Below are 22,295 nucleotides of genomic sequence, written 5' to 3' on the forward strand. Positions count from 1 at the left end.
TTTACACAATTGATGTATGTATGGATTGTGATAAGAGTTGTATGAGCCCCTAATAAAACGATTAAAAAATAAATAAATAGTTAAGAAAAAGATAAAATTTGAAGTATTGATTTTTCTCAAACAAAACTATCCTACAAATTTAATCTTGCCCCTCAAAAATTTCCTAAAATAGTATGAAATTGAATTTATAATAAAACCAGAAATAACTCAAATGTCTTTTAAATGATGAATGGATAAACAAACTGTGGTTCATCCAGTGGAAAGGAACTAAGTACTAATACATTAACAATGTGGATAAATCTTAAACGTATTACATTAATTAGAGAAGACACACAAGGTGATAAACAATATGATTTCATCTACATGACCTCAAGGAATTAAAAAACGATAGCAACAAAGTATAGATCAATGGTTGCCAGAGCCTCGGATGGAAGGGCAAAGCTAACTACGAGAGGGCAGGAGGCAGCTCTGAGATGAGAGAACTCTTCTCCATCTTAATTATGGCAGCAGCTACACAACTGGACACATCTGGCAAAAGTCACAGAACTATATGCTAGCAGCAGTGAATTTTAGGATATATAAAATATGCCTCCAAGAGCCTTACCTAAAAAAACATTTTCTCTTTTTAATCAAACTGTAGTGGCCTACAGTCAGAACACTAATCATCAGGTCAATCAGCCAACAAATACACTCTAGACTAGCAAGCTATTAAGACCGGGGCAGATGAAGAAGACAAGTGGTGGGTCAGCACACTGGCTTTAGGTCTAGCATAGGCATATGGAGGCAAACGATTCTGAGCAGTCAGTGCTCACTGCTGTCCACTTTAGAAGTTCCTGAAGCAACACTTCAGATGCATCTATAAGCCACCTACACATATTTTAATGACTAAGAAAATGTTTCTGTCATATCTACTCGGGAAAAAAATCCTCCTTTTTATAGACTGTCAGAAAACTATCAGTTCACTTGGCACTTAGAACTTACTTTTAGAAACAGAAAGAACTGAGCCTGATCAAATGATACCCCTTATTTGTAATATAAATACTACCACTACTCCACTACCATTTAATAAGGATATACTGTGTGGAAACCACCATGCTAAATAAATTTACCTACAGGATTTTATCTCATTCTACATTAATTTCTCCAGTTAGAAAAAACGACAAAACTACGGCATCGGGACGTTAAGAAATGTATGCACACCCATCATTCCAATGAGTCTAGAGTTAAAGCCAGTCTGTGCTACTCCAAAACCCCTATTCTCAACACACTCTCATACTAAGCACATCCTAGCTAATGTGATTCCTATGTGACTTCACTGATTTAAAGTCTAGAGATAGCACATATGAACAATGTGATCTGGAGGAGCTTCAGATGCTGTATGGAAAAATGGGAGTAATGATAGTATACTTTCCTTAAAAATTAATAAAGATAATTTATTCTAATTTAAGATCATTCACAAAAAGCACTTAACACAGTACACTTAACATATAAAAGACACAAGAATGTCTATTATTATTCTTTATCTTTCTTAAAGCAAAGGCTAGCATGTTTTTTTTTTCCAGTAAGGATCAAATGGTAAGTATTTTAGACTCTGTGAGTCACATGGTCATTGTCACAACAATAACAGATTTGGTCCAAAGCCTATAGTTTCCCCATCCCTTCTCAAGAGCACGGTTCTTTGACCTGGACACCACTGATATTTTAAACTGGGAAATTCTTTAATCTGGAAAATCCTTTATTCCTGTACATTGTAGGATATTTAGCAGCACCTTGGCCTCTACCCCCCAGGTGCCAGGAGCATTCCCCTCATTGAGACAATTAAAGTATCTCCTGGTGGGTAGGTGAGAGGTGAAATTTCCCAGATTAAGAACTACTACTCCAAAGCAAATAAACATAGAGATGTAGCTTGAATTTTCTAATTAAAAAAAAAAAAAACTAGGTGAAAAAAACAATTTCACACACTAAAATGTATTTATACTTACTTAGCTAAAATCCCCACACTTAGCAATAATTTTATAACTTCTGTAATACACACAGCTGTGGTTGAAAAGTAGAGTTCTCTGCCTGAAGTCCTTGTGTATCTTAAAGCTATGGTGTATGCTGCAGCCACCAGGGTCATCACTGTCAAGCAGTATAACTTGAACAACAAATTGACATTCTCTGGAAAATATATGCAACAAAAACCATTATTGAGCACATATTATATACATAAAAGTCATGTTTTCCAATTTCAAGTACAAAATACTTTTTGAAATCAATGACACTTAAATATTGACTTCAAAACAATCTTTTCAATTTCATGAACATAGTCACCATACACAATTAGCTTCAATTATCAACTCAGTTAGGCATTGATTTGGTTTCTGGAGCAGGCCCCAATCACAAAGTTGTATGATAAGCTAACTCTAGTTTGTTCCTAGGTGCTGTCCAGCTGATATCAACTCATGGCAACTTATTGTGACAGAGTAGAACTGCCTCATATGGCTAAGCTGTAATCTTCATGGGATCAGGTTGCTAAATCTTGGTCCCAAACTGCCAATCGTTTAGTTAGCAATCAAGGGTTCTATTATTATAAATTTATCAAAGTAACATGAAAACAACTGCAGTCATATATACTCTAAATGTTAAAAGACAACAGAAATAAAACAAAAGAAGTAACCGAGTTTAATTGGGAAATTCAGCATAATAAAAATCAAATTCCATGTAGCTTATTTCACTGCATTATGAAGAGAAATATTCATAGCATAGGTATGAGTATCAAGAATGAAGCTTGGTATAACTTGAAGTACAGGAAACACACAACCTTTAAATAATTGAAGAACTGCCTGCAAGTATGCCTGGGCTGCAGCCATCACATAGGCACCGGGACCATCTCTAGCCCTTGATGTATTCTGATCAAACATCTTCAAAGAAACCACAAGCCCTGTGCTCCCTCAGACTTCCTTACTCCCCACCCTTCTCTAAGACTGCTATCATCCCAAATTCAAACTGATTCTACTTTCTTCACCCACCTCCCACCTCTTATCCCCCAGCTCTCCTTAATCTCTCCAAATCTTCTGGTTAATTAAAGAGATCAGCATACTTTTTCTTTAGTAAATATTCTTAGGCTTCCCAGGCAAGAAGGTAAAATAAAGGATATTGTATAGGTCCTCATGGAGCAAGAGAGAAAACAAAAGTCTCAGAGATTCTTCAATAGAATGCAAAATGTAGCAATCGCTGAGTACAATACTTTGTAAAATAGGTTTACTAATGAGATCAATCCAATGATCAGGGAGATGGCACAGGATCCCACAACCTCTCATTGTTATGCACAAGGTCACGATGAGCCAGGACCCAACACCACGTGAACAAAAATGAAGAATGGAACTTTTGTTTCGGGGAGGGGAGTGTTAACATTTCACTTAATTGAGGAGTTCAAAGTTCGAATTTTACCATCAAATCAATTGCAAATGATCATCTGTAAAGGCCATTCTTAGTGCTCAGGTGATGCAAAAACAGGAAGGAATGAGCCAGATACGGCTGACAGGCCATACTTTGACAACCTCTGTTAACAGTCCATAGGGGCACTGGATAACTCTGTGCTGCTACTGTACTACCCTGTTTCCCCCAAAATAAGACAGTGTCTTATTATTAATTTTTGCTCCCAAAGATGCGCTACGTCTTATTTTTCCATGAAGAAGAATACGGTACACATTTGTTTATTGTTTTATTAAGAGACCTTGCACTTCCTGTCTGCTCCGGCTGCGCTGTGGCCAACAATGAGCTGTGCCGCTACAGTCCAGAGTTCAGAGTTACGGTAGCTTTGAGGAGACCTTATTTTCAGGGAGGTCTTATATTTCAGCGAGAGGCAAAACTGTAAGTAGGTCTTATTTTCGGGGGATGTCTTACTTTCGGGAAAACAGGGTACATACGTGAAAACTACACTTCTGTTCTTTTGTTCTTTGTTTTGGGAGCCTAACCACAATTATATTTTTATTTTTTCATTGTTAAAATTTATTTTAATAAATGATCTTATTTGAGGCTCTAACCACTCTTATAACAATCCATACATTAATTGCATCAAGCACATTTGACTAAATGTTAACATCATTATTTCCAAAACACTTTCTACTTGAGCCCTTGGTATCAGCTGTTCTATTCCCCTCCCTAACCAACTCTTCCACTTTTGTGAACCCTTGATAATTTATAACTTGTTTTCGTAATTTACACCATGTATCTGTTGTTCATCGCCCTGGGGGGAGGGGGGCTGCGTTGTACATGGATCATTGCAATCGGTTACCCCTTTCTCCCCCTTTTCCCCCAACCTTCCCCCTACCCTCATTGTTGGTCCTGAGGGGTTTATCTGTCCTGGATTCTCTGTGCCGAGAGCTCTTATCTGTGCCAGTGTTCATGCTCCAGTCTAGCCAGATCTGGGGTCATGATGGGGGGGCAGGGGAAGCATTAAAGAACTAGAGGAATGTTTGTGTTTCACTGGTGCTATAGTGCACCCTAGCTGCCTCATCCCTTCCGTATGACCTTTCTGTGAGTGGGTATCTAATTGTCTACAGATGGGCTTTAGGTCTCCATTCTGAACCCCCTTAATCACATCAAAATGGGTATTTGTTTTGAGTCTTCTGATGCCTGATACCTGATCCCATCTACACCTCGTGATCACAGGAGTTAGTGTGCTTCTTCCAGGTGGGTTTTGTTGCTTCCCTGCTAGATCTAACCACAATTTTAAAACATAGGGTAATAGAATAAAATTCCAAATAAATGATCTTTATATATGCCAAGTAGAAACTTCTATAAAAACATTTTCCACAGGGGGAACTAAAGTAGTAAGTTAAAATAATATTTAAATCACATGCAGATTTGTGAAATTCCATCAGGTCTTAACTAAAAGAATTACATGATAGCTCAGAAAAAACAAAGCTTATATCTGCCTACCCTTTCTTTCCAAAAAATCTGTTTGTGCTGAGGGCGGTGGTGAGCAAGTAGGAAGGAAGTAAAGGAGATCATAATACTTCCTTTGTTCTAAACTCTCCGACACTAGGGATAAATGTATGTCTTCAAAAATAAACAGCAATAGCCTTTAATTACTCAGGGAGGGAAAGTATTTGCCATCTTCTAGATCAGCAGGGAACAAACCACAGTGCTCCTCCACTGCTTTCTACAGCTTTCTCGATGGCCTGAAAGCTCAGAATGGTTTTTTATTTTAAGTGGTTGACATCAAAATGTGACAAGTTATGATAATATACAATTTAAATTTCAATGTTCACAAGTAAAGTCTTATTGAAACATAGGTTAGTTCATTCATTTCCATATTGCACATGGAGTTTACCTTACAAAAGAATCGAATAACTAACAGAAATCCAGTCTAAATTTGACTGAAAAAGTTTGCTAACCTCCATCATCATCATTTTCATAAATAAGAAAGTTTAGGGCTGCCAAACTAAATTCTACCTTGTTTTAGCTATTATATAGATTCCTGATTACAAATACAACAAAGTGAATACTCAAATGAAACAAAATATTTAAAGCCAACAAGCATAATCTGACCTGTCATATCCTTTTGCCCTCGCTGAAAATATCTGCCTAGTGATTATATGAGAATATGCATTTCTTTCTTGAAAGTAGCAACTGGTCTCAGAGGAATAGTTATATATGTTAGATATTTGCAAAACATAGGGCTTCAACATGGACTATCATTTCTACAGTATACTGAAGGAATTCTTTAAATCATTTTATTGGAGGCTTGTACAACTCTTATCACAATCCACACATACATCCATTGTGTCAAGGACATTTGTACATTCGTTGCCCTCATCATTCTCAAAACATTTTCTACTTGAGCCCTTAGTATCAGCTCATTTTTCCCCTCCCTCCCCCCTCTCCCGTCACTCATAAACCCTTAATAATTTAGAAATTATTATTTTGTCCTATCTTACACTGTCTGATGTCTCCCTTCACCCACTTTTCTGTTGTTCGTCCCCCAGGGAGGAGGTTATATGTAGATTATTGTAATCGGTTCCCCCTTTCTACCCCACCTTCCCTCCACCCTCCCAGTATCACCACTCTCACCACTGGCTCTCACCACTGGTCCTGAAGGGATCTTCTGTCCTGAATGCCTTGTGTTTCCAGTTGCTATCTGTACCCGTGTACATCCTCTGGTCTAGCCAGATTTGTAAGGTAGAATTGGGATAATGATAGTGTGTGTGGGGGGTGGCCTTTAAGAACTAAAGGAAAGTTGTATGTTTCATCGTTGCTACACTGCACCCTGACTGGCTCATCTCCTCCCTACCCTTCTGTAAGGGGATGTCCAGTTGCCTACAGATGAGTTTTGGGTCCCCAATCTGCACTCCCCATCATTCACAATAATATGACTTTTTGTTCAACTAAAGGAATTTTTAAGATAACATTTTAAGCATACTTTTCTATTACTTCAGCTTAACCTGAGATGAAACTATCTTTTTACTGCATTCACAAATTATTCAGTATAAGACATTGCTAAGTATATATGGACTGTGATAAGAGTTGCATGAGTCCCCAATAAAATGATTTTTTTTAAAAAAGACTTTGCTAATTAGCTATTTTAATTTCTCAGGGTTAGTATTAAATTTTACTGAAAATTTAAATTGTGCCCAGTGACTACGGGCTTAGACCATAACCTCACTGGTAGAAATATCTCAGCATTCATTGCTTTCCACTTCTCATAAAGTCCCCATTAGTTCCCACATGTTTGTTTCAGTGTGGAAAGTGGTCTCCCAAAGAGTGTCAACTGTACATGGTAGTGAGAGAAATGAAATGATCAAAAAAATCAATAGTTCTAAACTGGAAAGGAAAAACGAAAAGACTGGATAAACTAAAGCATGTAACAGTTTCTGTGAATTGATAAGTATGCTCTGTAATTTACATCTTTCAATAAGTGTGCCTCCCCCGCAAATGTAAGAGCTTAATCACTCTTGCCTTGGTGAAACTGTGAGTTAATAAGGAAGGGTCTAACCACTAAGGTGGAAGTTCACACCTACCAGCCGCTCTGTGGGAGAAACACGAGGCTGACTGTGGCCAACGATTTGCAATCTCAGTACAGGATCCACAGGAGTCGGAAAATGAGGGGATGGCAGCTGGTTTGTCTTAGCTCTGTAATGAGCAGGTGCATGTGAGGTGTGAAGCTATATTTTCAGAAGGATTTTACTTCATTTTATGGGAGACATTTTTAGACTTGATAATTTAGAAATTCAGGGTCCTAGATATCCTTTTTCAATATCAACCCATTGCAACTGCAGTTTTCTATTATTCATTACTATTGGACGTATAGAGGAGCCCTGGCGGTGCAGTGCTTATGCAATCTACTTGGTTGACAGTTCGAAACCACCAGCAGCTCCACAGAACCGATAGGTATCTATCTACTTCTGTTACCAGTTAGTCTCGGAAACCCACACGGGGTCACTATGGGTCAGCACCGACTCGATGGCAGTGAGTTTGGTTTGGTTTGGATTGGACCTATGACTTGAAACATAACCAAGGCACGACAAATACTGATTAGAAATCGGTCTAGTTGTGTAAATTGCTGCAACTATTACAATCTGAATTTTCAAGTTTTTACTTCTCATTATCTTGCTGTCTCTATCTTATGGTAGTTATCTAAATGTCTTTTTTTTCTCCTTTACTTCCTGTATTGGTGCATAGGGGGGAGAGGGTAGATTCTTACGGCTGATTGATTTGAAATGGGAGCATGCTTAAAGCAACATATGCAAGCACATACATGGGCTGGGCTGAAAGATGAACGAGGCCTCCCCAACCAGGAAAATAATTTGGCAACCATGCAATAGGATATTCTTCAAATGTTTGTTCAGCAATTAAGACATGAAATCAAGTGTTTGTTCCATGGAGGAAGGATGGAGGAAGAATCGGTGTCTGTGTAACTCCTGGTAGCTACAGCTCTATCACCCCCCAACATTAAGCTCTGGTCCCAACTTAAACACCCTAGTCAGCAAAAAAGCGCTGCCAGGTTCATCACACTCCTCCGCCTGAAACGGCAATTAGTCACTAGCTATTGCCCAAACGTGCCTCTCCTTGGGGAAGGATGATGGATATCACTCCCACCCAAAATACCAATGCTCCTTCAAACCACAAGCATTCCCCTTGGGAGGAATTTTGTTAACGACAGCGTTCTCCATCTCCTTAGGGTACGAGTGCGGTTTTAAAGCCCCGGGGGGGTTTTCAGTAGCTGTTACAGAGAGGAGCCGCTGCTCTGCACCCGCAGCACCGGTAAGGCTCCAAGCATCCCCGGGGCAGGAGGCGCAGAGACCGCAGTCTCAGTGAGCCCGGCCGGGTCCTGCCTCTCGCTGGGTGAAGCGGCTGCAGCCCGGGACCTGCGCCCGCTGTCCCCTCCCGCTCCGCTCCAGCCGGGGCCTGTCGGAACTCGGCTCCCACCCCCAACCAGCTCCTGGGAGCAGGCGTTCTCGGGCGGCCGCTCCAGCCCGCGCGGGGTCGGTCACGAGGAGGCCAGGCGCCGGAGGAAGCCGGCGGCCCGCGCCGCCCCAGCACCCCGCCGAGCGGACTCGAGCCTGGGAGCATCTCCAGAGAAACTTAGGAGTCTGACGCCTCAGCCTTGCCCAGCGCTCCGGCGGCGCGACGGGTGCGCCGGCGCCCGAGAGATGCCCGCCAGAGCTGAGGCCCGTCCGCCCACGCCGCCCTCCCCCGCGGGCTCCCGGCGGTGTGTGCACCCGCTCTCCTCTCCCGGCGCCCGCAGCCTCACCTCTCGGGGCAGCCATGGTTGCCCGACAGCCCTGGTTGCCCGACAGCCCCACGCGGAACTGACGCGCGCGCGCGCCCGCCAGACGCGCGCCCTGCGCCAGACGCGGGGACCGCCCCCTACGGCCATAGAGACGTGAACCGCGCAGCCTAGAGCGTATCGCCGGCCGACCGCCTCCAGCGCTGCACGGAAAGCAAGCAGGAACCTTACAGGCGTCCTCAAACAACGGCCCGCGGGCCACATGCGGCCCGCCGAGGACATTTATCCGGCCCGCCGGGTGTTTTTGCCACGTTTGAATTTTTACTTCCAAATAAGATATGTGCAGTGTGCATAGGAAGTTGGTCATAGTTTTTTTTTTAAAAAAACTATAGTCCGGCCCTCCAACGGGTCTGAGGGACAGTGAACTGGCCCCCTGTTTAAAAAGTTTGAAGACCCCTGCTCCAGACTGTGGATGGAAGACAGGCCCGCAAGTTCGCGTCCTGGCTCGGACTCAGGTAAAACGTAGTTCAATGATGATGTTAGGTCTCAACTACAACTCCCTGCAGGCTCCGGGAGCGGATTCAAGAGACCAGAGCGGCTCTTTCTTGGAATTGTAGTCCCCGCCACCAAGCAACGGGCAGCAAAGAAGGATTTGTGGGTTAGACTTAGTGATTCGTTCCTATCACATATGTTGGAAAAGCGCACAGAACACGTAAGAAACGAAATTACTTTCAGCAACCCTTTTATAACTTCCCTCTTACACATGACCTTCCATAGGTGACCTTTATTCAAGCTAAGTAAAATTTGCATTATATATGTGGTCACTATGCATCAGAAATGATTAGTTGGCAGCGAATGTGTGAGTGATTTGTTCAGAAATCCTGTGCTGTGTCCTTGGTCAGATTGTTGTTGATTATATTTAGCTAGACTGACTTTCTAATTGCATGATCTTTTCACCACAAAAGAACATCTAACATTAACACTACGGTACCCACCATCCTAAGAAGTTAGCAATAATTCGTTAGGAAAGGGAGTGGTCAAGCTATGTGGATGTTCAAGTAAGGTCCCTCTCCATACCAGAACAGGGACCCAAGCTTCTGAGATGCATACTTGTGTATTATGACCTTTCCTTAAACATCTTTAGAGGGTTATGTTGTTAATGATCTATACTAATGTCATTAGATGTACAAGTGTAGGTGAAAAGTATTGCTAGAAAGTTATAGAAATTTTTATGATACAAAAATACCAAAATGTGAACCTGTTGTGTATATATCAAACATATCTAGGTTCATACACTTCTGAAGGTGTTGTTTCCATCTCTATAACTTTGGACTTGTTGTCAGGTGAGACCAGTCCCTGGAGGACATCGTGCTTGCTAAAGTGGAGGGACAGAGAAAAAGAGGAAAGCCATAGACAAGATAGAATGACACAGTGACTGCAAGAATAAGCTCAAACATAAGAACAATTTTGAGAGCTCTCTACTCCTGTGACAGGCAGCCACATCTGCTGCCAACTGCATCCCTGGCGAAGGTGAGAGTAAACAGATTTGACCACATTGGGCACCTGGTCACCAGGGCTACTTTCAGCTCTAGCAAAGTGGAAGTCATTGTTATCAATGACCCTTTCATTGACCTGAACGACGTGGTCTACATGGTCTAGTATGATTCCACCTATGGCAGGGTCAATGGCACCATTAAGGCTGGGAATGGGAAGCTTACCATGAATGGGAAGTCCATCTCCATCTTCCAGGAGCAAGATCCCACCAACATCAAGTGGGGTGTGGCTGGTGCCCAATGTATCATAGAATCCACTAGTGTCTACAACCGTAAAGAAGGCTGGGGCTCGGCTGAAAGATAGTCCCCAAAGGGTGCTCATCCCTGCCCTTTCTGCAGATGCCCCATGTTTGTGATGGGCATGAACCACAAGAAGTATGACAACTCCCTAACGATTGTCAGCCATGTCTCCTGCACCACTAACTGCTTGGCTCTCTGGCCAAGGTCATCCATGACAACTTTAGCATCTCATGGATGGACTCATGACCACAGTCCACACCATCACTGCCATGCAGCAGACTGTGAATGGCCTGTCCCTCTGGAAAATACTGGCACAATGGTTATGGGGCTGCCCAGGACATCATCCACAAACCTACTGGTGCTGCCAAAGCAGGATTATCCCCGAGCTGAATGGGAAACAGCCATGGCCTTCCATGTCTCCGCCCCCAGTGTGTTAGTCCTGGAATTCACCTGCCATTCAGAAAAAACTGCCAAGTACAATGCCATCAAGGTAGTGAAGCAGGTGTTGGATTGTCCCAAAAGGGCATCCTGGGTTACAATGTAGATCAGATTGTTTCCTATGACTTCAGCAGTGACACTCACTCTGCATCTTTGATGTTGGGGCTGGCATTTCCCTCAACGGCCACTTTGTCAAGTTCATTTCCTGGTATGATGATGAATTTGGCTGTGCAACAGAGTGGTGCACCTTAGGGTCCACATGTCCTCCAATGAATAAGCATCCCCTGGACCACAGCCCCAGCGAGAAAACTAGAGGAAAAGAAAGGCCCTTAGCTGCCAGGAAGTCTTTGCCCCAACTGGATCCCCAATGTCCACACCTTAACACTAAACCTATAAATATATGCACATAAGTCTATTTCCTCATGGTCATAAATAAGTATATTTACATACGTACCTGTTTTTATACCTCGGTAAATGCCCATTACCTCCTAGTTCTTTCCTCTTGTCCCACCATCATGCTCAGCCTTCATTTGGGTTTCAGTATTCCCTCTCAGTTACATTACCCTTGATCAAGCCCTACCAGGCCTCCTACATGCTCCTCACCTACCGATTTTGGATCACTTATTATTCCCTTGCCCCTAAGTTTGTTAACACCACTTCCTTTCCCCTACCTCCCCCTCCACAATGCCCCACCCCCCACCCCCCAAACCATCAGTCCTGTTGTTTTCTCCTCAGGATTGTTTATCCAGGTATGCTTCCTTCTTGATTTGATCCAGTTTGGGGGGTTCAGACTGCGCTGCTAACCCCCCCCCCCATGTGACCCTCTGTTGCAGTCTGCTCCAGTAAGGGGACAGCGTGACACGTGCTGTTGTCGTTTGCCCAGTCCCCTCTGGGTCCCATGAGCTCCCCGCAGGGACATCATCCTCTGAGCCTGGTGTGCCAGCCTGGGGTCCAGTCCGGCTCTCTTTCTCTTCCTCCTCCAGGCCTGCCTCTGTGTGGGTGGGCGTACTGGTCCATCTCCCCAACCTACTGCACACGTTCTTATCCATCTACTGTAATAGGAAAATGATGCTTACCTGTTCCCATTCGACAGCATACTGTGATCACAGATTCGGCTTATTTCCATTCATGATGATTCTCTTTTTAATACTCAGACAGTCCTAAGATAGCCCGTGTAGTCTTCTCCCGTGTTTAAGTCTGTACCAGTCATTTTCTTTATATTTTATTTATCTCTCAACAACAATAAATTGGTGGCCAGTTGATTTTCCTCTGCCCTAGGTTATAGAATCAACTGTGCTTCAAGGAACCGTAGTTTGTTCTGGTGATGAATACTGTTAGACACATAACTGAAAACGTCCCACCATTAAGTGGTATGCAAAATGCTTTTAAGAGGTTTTAGTGCCCTTGAGGCTTCCTCACCCCACCACCTTGACCCCAGGGATGCCTCTCACTTCAGATTCAACTGGAGCATGCGAGATAAGAGTTCACAACACAAGCAACCCAGGAGCAGGAATGGGAAGAGTGATACCAGATGGGAAGGGTAAAGGGAGGAGAGGAGGGGAAGAAGGGGGAACCGATCACAGTGATGGACACACAACCACACACACCCTCCAGGGGAAAGTACAACAGAAACCATGGGGGACGGGAGACAGTGGTCGGTCTGAGACATGAAAATAACGATAATTTATAATCTATCAAGGGGTCTTGAGGGTGGGGGGCAAGAGAGGGGGTGAAAAGAGCTGATACTGAGGGCTCAGTAGAAAGTTACTGTCTAGAAAAGAATGACGACAACATATGTACAAAATGCCTGATACAATTGATGTCTGCATTGTAAGAAGCATTGTAAGATCTCTCAATAAAATGATTTTAAAAAAGGTTTCAGTGACATTTCTGATTGACATGCCGATGAACCCTACTTTTCTAAATAATTTCATTGTAAGCAATGACTCCATTGGCACAAATGTTGGCAAAATTGGGATGCCTCTTTTCCTGGCCCAGTCATCCCAAGACCACCAGGAATAAACGTCCAGTTGCAATGACTAAAACTGCACACTAGAGAAAGAAACGGGCGTCTCAGGAAATAAAGGAAAAGATAGAGTTAAATTGGGGGGAGGGAAAGTCTTTGAGCTAAGATGAAATTTAAAATTAGTAATATTTTGATAAGATTCAAATTAGGTCCATGTGTAAAGAGATCAGTATCCGATCTGGACTGCAAAGTTGTCTCACGCTTCTGCTTCCTGGAAATTATAAAGTTATGACAGAAGTGGAATGTGTCCACACACTCCACACCCTACACGATAAATAGTTTGTCACGTAGGTTGGAAATGGAGGCTGCTTCCCTGTGTCACAGTGTCTCCAAGCAGTAGGGTCATGTTCCACTCTTGATTTCAAACAGCAAAGTTGCTGATTATCTATGATTTTAGTTAGAAAGTAGCCCCTCAATGAACGGCGCTGTTCCTACACTTTATAGCTGCAACGTGTCCTCGGGAGAAATATTATTTCCTGTTAACTCGTACTGGTTTTATCTGTGATTGTTATTCCAGCCTGAGAACCAAGGGAGCAGGTATTTATACTCTTAATCCAGCGAGGGTTTTGTTTCCTTGCTCTAAATTACAATGATTTAATGTGTTTTATATATGCCTAGATTTCTACACAATTGTTTAGAGCAAGGAGGAGTAATCTCTATTATATAAGCCGCAATGTCATTCATCTGATAATGTGAACTTCCAGTACTTCAAAGATGATTTCGGCTGAGATCCTACTGACATTCCCAATATGTCAGTCAAGCTGCAAGACTTGCCTCCACCCTGCTCACTTCTCCCTGTTCCATCATGCAATCCACTCTACTTTCAGTAGGCTGTATAAAAGAAAGCCTAGAATGATATTTATTGGTAAGGAAGTTAAAGTGTGAATTTAATTAAATAAAAGACTGGGCAAGAACAAATACCAGAAGGCTTAGGGAGATTATATTTAAATGCAAACCTGGGAATCATATAGTAGATTATTAAATGTGGTCCAGGCTTAAAGTACAGTAAACTTTTTTTTTAAAAAATCATTTTATTAGGGGCTCATACAACTCTTATCACAATCCATACACACATCAATTGTGTAAAGCGCATTTGTACATTTGTTGCCATCATCAATTTCAAAACATTTTCCTTCTACTTGAGCCCTTGGTATCAACTTACCATTTTTCCCTCCCTCCCCCACCCCTCCTCCCTCATGAATCCTTGATAATTTATAAATTATTATTTTATGTCTTACACTGACCGATGTCTCCACCCACTTTTTCTGCCGTCCGTCCCCCTGTGAGGGGGTTATATGTAGATCATTGTGATTGGGTTCCCCTTTCTCCCCCACTTCCCTTTCTGGTATTGCTACTCTCAATATGAGTCCTGAGGGGTTTGTAGGTTCTGAATTCCCTGTGTTTTCAGTTCATATCTGAAGTACAGTAAACTCTTAACCACAAAGATCATGTAATGCAGATATCTAAATGTAATTGTTTGTGTCACCATTAAGTAAATTACTCCTCATTCAATTGTCTAGGTCATTCATCATTAATTTTTTAATTTTGCTTTAACAATTCAACTTTTTACAGGTGCACATTCTATCACCAGAAATTATGTTAATTGACTATACAACCCTTCTTGTTGGTAGATGTCAAGTCAATTCTAACGCATACCAAACCTTACATAGCACAGAATGAAACAATGCCCGGTCCTTCGCAATCATCACAATGGTTGTGTTTGAGCCCATTGCTGCAGCCACTTAGGCAATCCATTTCATCAAGGGTCTTCCTCTGTTTGGCTCACTCCACCAAGTGTGCTGTCCTTTTCCAGGGAAAGGTCTCTCCTGATAACTTGTCCAAGGTACATGAGACACGGAGTCTCACCACCTTTCAAGATGCATTCTGGCTGAACTCCTAAACAAATGTTTGTTCATCTGGCAGTCCACAGTACTGCAAACTTCTTCACCAGCCCCATAACGCAAATGCATAGATTCCACTTCAGTTTTCCCTAGTCATTATCCAACTTTCAACTGTATATGAGGTTATTAAAAATACCATTGCCTGGGTCAGGTGCACCTTAGCCCTCAAAGTGACATCCTGTCTCATCAACATGTGAAAGAGGTCCTTGTGCAGCAGATTTGCCTGTAACTGGACCAATGGACAATGTCATGATAAATGGAGGAAAGACAGAAGCTGTCAAGTATTTCATTTTGCTTATATCCACAATCAGTGCTCATGGAAGCAGCAGTCAAGAACTCAAATGACATATTGCAAATCTGCTGCATAACCCCACCCTTAATGTTATTTTTCCATCACTGTAAGCCAAAACGCAGTGATCTGTAAGCAAATACACCCTCCCTCTCTTGTAATCACTAATAAACTTCGATCTATATACATTTTCCTATTCATGTCTTTTTATATAAGTGGGGTCGTGCAATATGTGTCCTTTTGTGATTGACTTTTCTCAGTCAACATAATGTCTTCAAGCCTAATTCATGTTGTAGTGCTATTTTAGCGCAGTCTTTTACTATGGTGTAATCCTATAAAGAAAGCCAAGAGACCAGTGACATTTTCTAATTCCAAAAATAAAAATTACAGTGAAATCGTAAAATTCTGTGGGGAGTAGGAGAGTTAAGCATGGGTAATCAAAGGAGATGCAAAAGGGACCACACATTTGGCAGGGAAACTAGGTTGGGTCTACTGAAATGGGGATTACAGGCACTGCATCCAGTGTGGTTAGGACTCTGTCGAGATGGACGAAGTTTGAGGCACGGTGGAGGTCCCAGAAGAACTTACTATCTGGTCTAGCTCCCTTCAGTTCCCTTCACGCTGATTCCGTCTTACTTACCAAACAAGGCTTAGCTGGGAGAACTGGAAGCACCACACTAGCTCTATCAAAGGGCACAGTTACCACATCAGGATGATAACCAAGGCTTGCCAAATAGCCTGACCTTTCCCCCCAAGGCTTTAGACATCTCGATTTCTATGTAAAAATCTTAGATTTTTTAAAACATCATTTGGAAGTTTGCTCTAATTGTCCCAAACTAGTAGGACGATATTACAAAGGGGTTCAAAAAGTTTGTGCAGAAATTCCACTCTTTTCATTCTATGTGAAAGTATTCTATTATCTTTTCATTATTGAGTGATCTGAATTTTAATTGACTTTAATTGGATGCATGTTAACATTTGATAGCAAAAAAAAGGAAAATATTCCCCAAGCTGGAAAATGTTCATTTTTAACATGAATATAATTTTAGAAGTAATTTCTTCTGCTCTAGTAATAATCTTAAAATATATTAACTATCTAAACAGAATCATAATGTCAGTCTTAATGGTGGCAATGTTATCCTAACAAATGAAGAGGAATGAACAGTTTTATCTTTCAATTTTAATAGATTGATAAACATATTACAGTAAAACAATTGTCTAATTTCCTGTAGTAGTTTGACAGTGACTATAAATGAGAACCCAATAAACATCCATACAACCAATGAAATATGCAGGCCCATGAAATTAAATATGTGCCATTATTCATAATTGGGTAATATCTTCTTTTAAAATGCTATCTCTAACTAGGTTTCATCAATTGCTCTAGTTAAGTTCACCTTGACCCCATGAGTGGTTTTGCTCTGTCCCCCTCGGATACCAGCTATAAAAATCTGGGGCCTAGGCACGCAGGTACTGCTTTCTTGCTTGGACTGGGTGCTAGCATCCTTTGAAGGGTACACTTGTGAACAATTATCTCTTCTCATGTGACTCAGGTCAGTTTGCATGGAATGAGTAACCTTCTGGCGCAAATTGGCCTACATAGAAAGAAAAAAAACAGGAATCAGCATTTCCTAAATGCACAGATAATATAAAATATCATCAGGTTAATATCTGCCTAATTAATTCATTAGTAAATTAGTCCTGTAACATAGCATATAACACATAGGAAAAAGAAGAACACTAGAACTTCTAGACATGTACATACAAATCTAGACAAAAATATCCTTATTGGCAAGTAGGAAAAGAGATCGAAAACATTGCATACCAGTTTGCAGTTACAATTAACTCAACTATTTGCTAACATGGTCTTCTATTTCCTTCCTTATACTTTCAGATTCATACAACCCGCCTTTTCATCTTACTGAATTATTTTTTTTTAATTCAGATTGGTAGGAGTTTTTTTTGGGGGGAGGGCTGTTTTTTAAGAGATGGATTTTGTCCCAGATTTTTTTTTAATTAAAAAGCTCTGATCTTTTCAGATTATATTTTGACCGTCTATATGTATTTACTCATTTGTGGATCACTAGTAAACATATGAGATTGATTGAGATCTGTCTCATAACACTGAGACAGATCGCCAGGCTGAGTATCGTGATGGATTTTTTAAAAGAGAACAAGGAGTTGCTGAGGATATGAAGAAAGCCAAGAAAAATCTCAGAAGGAGTTAAAGTATGTGGGCAAAGGTGAGATTTGGAGTCAGGGAAAGCATTTCACAGTTTGAGACTGCAGGTATTGAAACTGAAACTATTTCCCCTCCATATACTATTGTCTACATTGCTATTCTTCTGTCTTCTATAGTTTAATTTAGCTATTCTAGGACACTCTAACCCAGGCAAATATGTAGATTTACCAAATAAATGTCGGAATGACCTATCAACTCTTCAGTTGTAAGCATCTCCATACCATTTACAACTCAATTTCTTGGAATTCCTTGCCTCAACATCTTCACTTTGCTACTCTGGGTTGTTTTTTCCTGATCCGTACACAATTTTATCTAAGTCACCACTTCATCCCCACTCCCAGCACTGAAAGACTATGCTACAAATTCTCAATGAGTTCTACTCAAGCTTTCTCCTCTGAGGCCCTGCCAAAGATCTTTGCAGGTGCTGCTTCCCCTTAATAATGAATAGGGTGTGGTGGCAGTATGTGGGGAGCGAGCATAATAAAATTCTAAAGGATAATTAGGCTTATAAGATGGGAGTCAAAATGTGGTGGAAATTATGAAATGGGAAGAGAGGGCTGCACTCAGTATGAAATTCAGACCCAATGAATATAACCTCATTCTTTTCAGACCTCCATTCCACATCTATGCTACTGCCTCTTTCTCATTCCTTCCATCCATCACTCCCTCTTCTTTGTCTATTTGCATCTCAAGTCCAACTTAATATGTCACCCAAGTCAATTTAGTAAAATTTTGTATTTCATTTCTGTTTATAGTATGAATGAGGTAAGTAAAGGTTTTAGTAGATCAGTAGCACTTGTTAGACTAATAGCTCTTGAAGAACAAAGTAACAGAATGCATCTATCTACTAGCTATCTATTTATCTGTGTCCCAATAAACATCTGATGAACCCAAGTAACTTTAGTACATAATAGCAATATGGGGCAAGAGGTTCATGAACAGCAGAAGAAGTGGCTGGTGGAAATAGTTATGGACCAATATTCTGGAAGATGTATCAGAATGTAATCCTTCCTCATCTCAGAAAATCAGAAGACTGGTGGGCTACCACCAGGAAGGATGGCAAGGGGAATGTTGTGATTAAAGGAAAGCCTATGAGAGACTGCAAATGCAAATAGACCCTCCCCTATCTCCAACTCAGGACCAACCAAAGAAAGCCAGCTTTGTGCCCCAAACCCATTCCCAAAGATGCCCACTTCTCACCTACTCTCCTCTAGTTTTCCCATGCACCAACCTCCAAGCAGTACACAATTGAAGCCTTAACAAAATATGTTTTCACTATAAAGTTTTCCACTATCCTGCCTGCCTTTGAGTCTCTGCCAAGTATGTAGAAAAAACTCTGTTCTCATTGAGTGATATTCACTTATTTCTCACCTGATTTCAATTAAAGGTAAAGATAAATAGTCCAAAAAAAAGTAGCAGACGTGGAGACTTTTTTTCATTCATACTATAAACATATCTTGTTGAAAATTTTAACATTCACTAAAAGGTTGAGTTGGAGGAATTCCACTGATTTGGGTAGGGGTGAGGGTTTTGAAGAGAGGGCTTCACGGGAAGGTAACTATTGTGATTAGGAGCCCTGGGTGGTATAGTGATTATGCATTGAGTTTCAGTTTATGCATTGGTCAGCAGCTCGAAATAACGAGCCATTCTCAGGAGAGAGATGAGGTTTTCTACTCCTGGGAACAGTTACAGTCTCTGAAACTTACAGGAGCAGTTCTACCCTTCCTGTGAGTCAGGTCACTAAGAATCAGAAGAAGGAGGGGAACCCAGTGTCTGGAGAAAGTATGTTGATGTGAAGGGAGATGGTATTTGTGACATAACAGAGCTAACAGTCTGTTCCATAGAAAAGGTCCAAAGAGAGCAGGGTAAACTGTAAATGATTATAGGATGCTGGGAGTGATTTAAAACTAGTTTGAATATAGGAGGAAGTGTTTAAAAGTTCATGGAAAAACTTTATTATCTTCCGATTCCTTTTTTCCATAATGTCTTTGAAGCCTTTTCATATAAGCATATTTGATCTTACAATCAAATAAATTGACTGCCATCAAGGCAATTCCAACTCATAGTAATTCTTTTAGAAGGATTTTATGATTTAGTTAATAAAAACATGCTGAAGAGCTTATAAGTAATACTATATAAATAAGTGGCAAATAAGCAAAAAGGTAATAAAGACTTTAGAGGAAGAAAACTCATTTCTTTCTTTCTTTTTTTTTTTTTTAGGGGAGAGCATGAATGCAGTCCCCCACTACCACAAATTATGCAGTCGAGTTTCCCCCATTTGGGGAAATCGCAGGGGTCAGCACATCTAGACTGCAATGGATAAGCCTCGCCCTGGGAAAACCACCTTTGTGATCATGGTATCTCCCCTGCCAGGTAAGTATGAAAACTCACTTCAAATGCTTTTGAATATCATGGAAATACAGATGGAGATTAAATAAGAAATAAAGGAAAAAATAAGTTTAGGCATGTAAGTATATACTTATAAGTATATATATATATATATATATATATATATATATATACACACACACACACACACACACACACACTTATATGTATATATATATACATACATATATACACACATATGAGATTCTTGCTGAGAATCCCTTGTGGCACAATGGCTAAGCACTCAGCTGCTAACTGAAAGGTCACTGGTTTGAAGTCAACAGTAACTTTGTGGGGAAAGACCTGGAAACCCCTTCCCTTAAGACTCACAGCATGGGAAACTCTATGGGCCAGGTCTAGTCGGTTGTACGGGGTGGTGATAAGTCAAAAGCAACTTGAGGGCACACAACAAGCAATAACCCATACTTCTGGAATTTGCTCTAAGAGTCAGAGGATATTCCTACCACACAAGCTCACAATTTGATATTTGATTTTATGTTAGCGAAGAACTCTGTTTAGAACTCATTATTTTATCTCTATAATTGATCATTCATATTTACAATTTAATTTGCCCATCTACATTAGAATCCTCCAAACTAAAAATAATTTTAGAACATTGTTATAAACCTACATTAGAATCCTCCAAACTAAAAATAATTTTAGAACATTGTTACAAACCTACATTAGAATCCTCCAAACTAAGAATAATTTTAGAACATTGTTACAAACCAGCTGTATGGCTCTTCTTCTTAGCTCCCATTCATTCCACTCATATGATCTCACAATAGTTGGTGGCAATATGTGTGTATCCGTCTGTGTGCTACTTTCACACTTTGTAATTGGTTTTATGTAATATTTGTCAACATCCTTCACCTAAAGAAATAGGATATTATTAGTATTTGTAAAAAAATCATTTTTTTTGTAAAAATCATTCTTTACAACTTAATTAGGTAAATCTGACAAAAGATTTTAAAAACAATAATTTTTACCACAGAGCCTATTTACAAATACCAGCAAAAAATATCCTTATAACAGTGAGCTAGACTTACCATAAATACTTGTATCTAAGCCAAGTTTTTCAGCACCTTTTTATGCAGTTTTTGTGGTAAAATTAGGTACCTCAGCTGATATTTGGGTCAGCTTATACTTGAATATTTATGGTACTTATTTTTTATCAATATGGCTTTGCAACTGATTTTGTAAAATCAATGTAAAATGTTTATTTTCAAAGGTATAATATAACATCATTCATTTTCAAATCAAGTGTCCTTCCATGATTTCCCCAATTAACAGTGTAAGTGAATTGAAAATAGATGGAAATTTAAAAGCTATTAAATATTAGCTATAAATCATATTTTCTTACAGTACTAAAGCCATGTTGTAACATTGAACTAGAACATAGGAGATTTTTTTAGTTGAATATGGTTTTCAACTGAGATAGCCAAAAGCTCATCCTGTCTTCAATAATTCCAGGCTAAACTAAGATATTATTATGCAACTTATGCCTAAGTTACTAGAAGGGACAGTAGAAATATAAAGTACTAGGAGGGTAATAGTGAAGTGGAAAAAGAAGAGATTAACTTCATTTCCCAAATCAAGCAACAGAAAATTACTGAGGCTATCATTTAACATAAGATAAAATTTCTGCCTTCAAAATGATCTTACAATCAAATAAATTGATGCCATCGAGGCAATCCAATGCATAGTAATTATTTTAGAAGGATTTTATGATTTCTTTAGTAAAAGTATGCTGAAGAGCTTATTAATAATACTATTTAAATAAGTGGCAAATAAGCAAAAAAGGTAATAAAGACTTTAGAGGAAGAAAACTCATTTCAAATAGAATATCATGGAAATACAGATGGAGATTAAATAAGCAGAAATAAATGAAGAAGCCATGCAAGGAGGTCCATGTCAAATGTCATGTATCTGTCTAGGACAGTGCGCAAACGTCTGTCCTAGCTGGTTCTCATAAACTGCTTCCTTACTGCAAACGGTAAGGAATTTGGGGGAACAGCTGCATACAGTGTTTCCCTAGGAGCAGTAAACAAGAGTGGTACGGGCTGAGATACCACTCTGTCAAGGCTATGAGAAACTCAAGCATGGGAATAGCGCACTTATCTGGGAACACTGCCAGTATTTAGTAGATAAAAATAAAGCTCTGTGGTCTGTCAGGACTGCAGTTTTCTCTGTCTGTGTCTATTTTATGCTGCAGTCCTGTATTGTCTCTGTGTGTGTATGCGTGTGTCTGTTTAATTCTATGTTCATTCTCCCTACTCAGAAACCGTGGCAAATAAAGGGAAAAATAAGATTAGGTGTGTAAGGGGAAAATGTGTTACAGTAGGATATATTGTCTACATGTAGTACGTCACTTCTAGTTATCTGATTCTAGTTTCTCATTGTCTTTGTTTTCTTACAACACTGGAAACTGCAAATACGTGAAAACCCCCATACCAAACCCATTGCCATCAAGCTGATTCTGACTCACAATAACCCACTATA

At 40.4% G+C, this 22,295-nt stretch overlaps 2 protein-coding genes and 1 non-coding gene across 7 annotated transcripts in view; all 3 read right to left on the minus strand.

The window, feature by feature from the left end:
* SLC35A1 (solute carrier family 35 member A1) overlaps positions 1–8,780 on the minus strand; it is a 40,343-nt gene extending 31,563 nt beyond the window's left edge. Inside the window, exons 1-2 of the mRNA XM_004696261.2 lie at positions 8,741–8,780; positions 1,983–2,160 (exon numbers count right to left, since the gene is read on the minus strand). Of these exons, the coding sequence (XP_004696318.1) occupies positions 1,983–2,160; positions 8,741–8,756 (194 nt within the window). The 5' untranslated portion in view covers positions 8,757–8,780. The remainder of the gene's footprint in view (positions 1–1,982; positions 2,161–8,740) is intronic.
* A 7,543-nt stretch (positions 8,781–16,323) lies between these two features.
* Positions 16,324–22,295, minus strand: part of CFAP206 (cilia and flagella associated protein 206) — a 90,989-nt gene continuing 85,017 nt past the window's right edge. For all 5 annotated transcript variants that reach the window (XM_045294642.1, XM_045294641.1, XM_045294640.1 and 2 more), the window contains 2 exons: positions 20,523–20,666; positions 16,324–16,758 (listed from right to left, as the gene is read on the minus strand). In XM_045294642.1, coding sequence (XP_045150577.1) covers positions 16,528–16,758; positions 20,523–20,666 — 375 coding nt within the window. In that variant the 3' untranslated portion in view covers positions 16,324–16,527. The remainder of the gene's footprint in view (positions 16,759–20,522; positions 20,667–22,295) is intronic.
* Positions 19,623–19,786, minus strand: LOC115871116. Its single transcript, XR_004047099.1, has one exon. It is a non-coding gene; the product is annotated as a U1 spliceosomal RNA (small nuclear RNA).

This window comes from Echinops telfairi, unplaced genomic scaffold, assembly GCF_000313985.2.
Source record: "Echinops telfairi isolate 266 unplaced genomic scaffold, ASM31398v2 ScPeMD7_3533;HRSCAF=4204_0, whole genome shotgun sequence".
In the NCBI taxonomy this organism is placed as follows: Eukaryota; Metazoa; Chordata; class Mammalia; order Afrosoricida; family Tenrecidae; genus Echinops; species Echinops telfairi.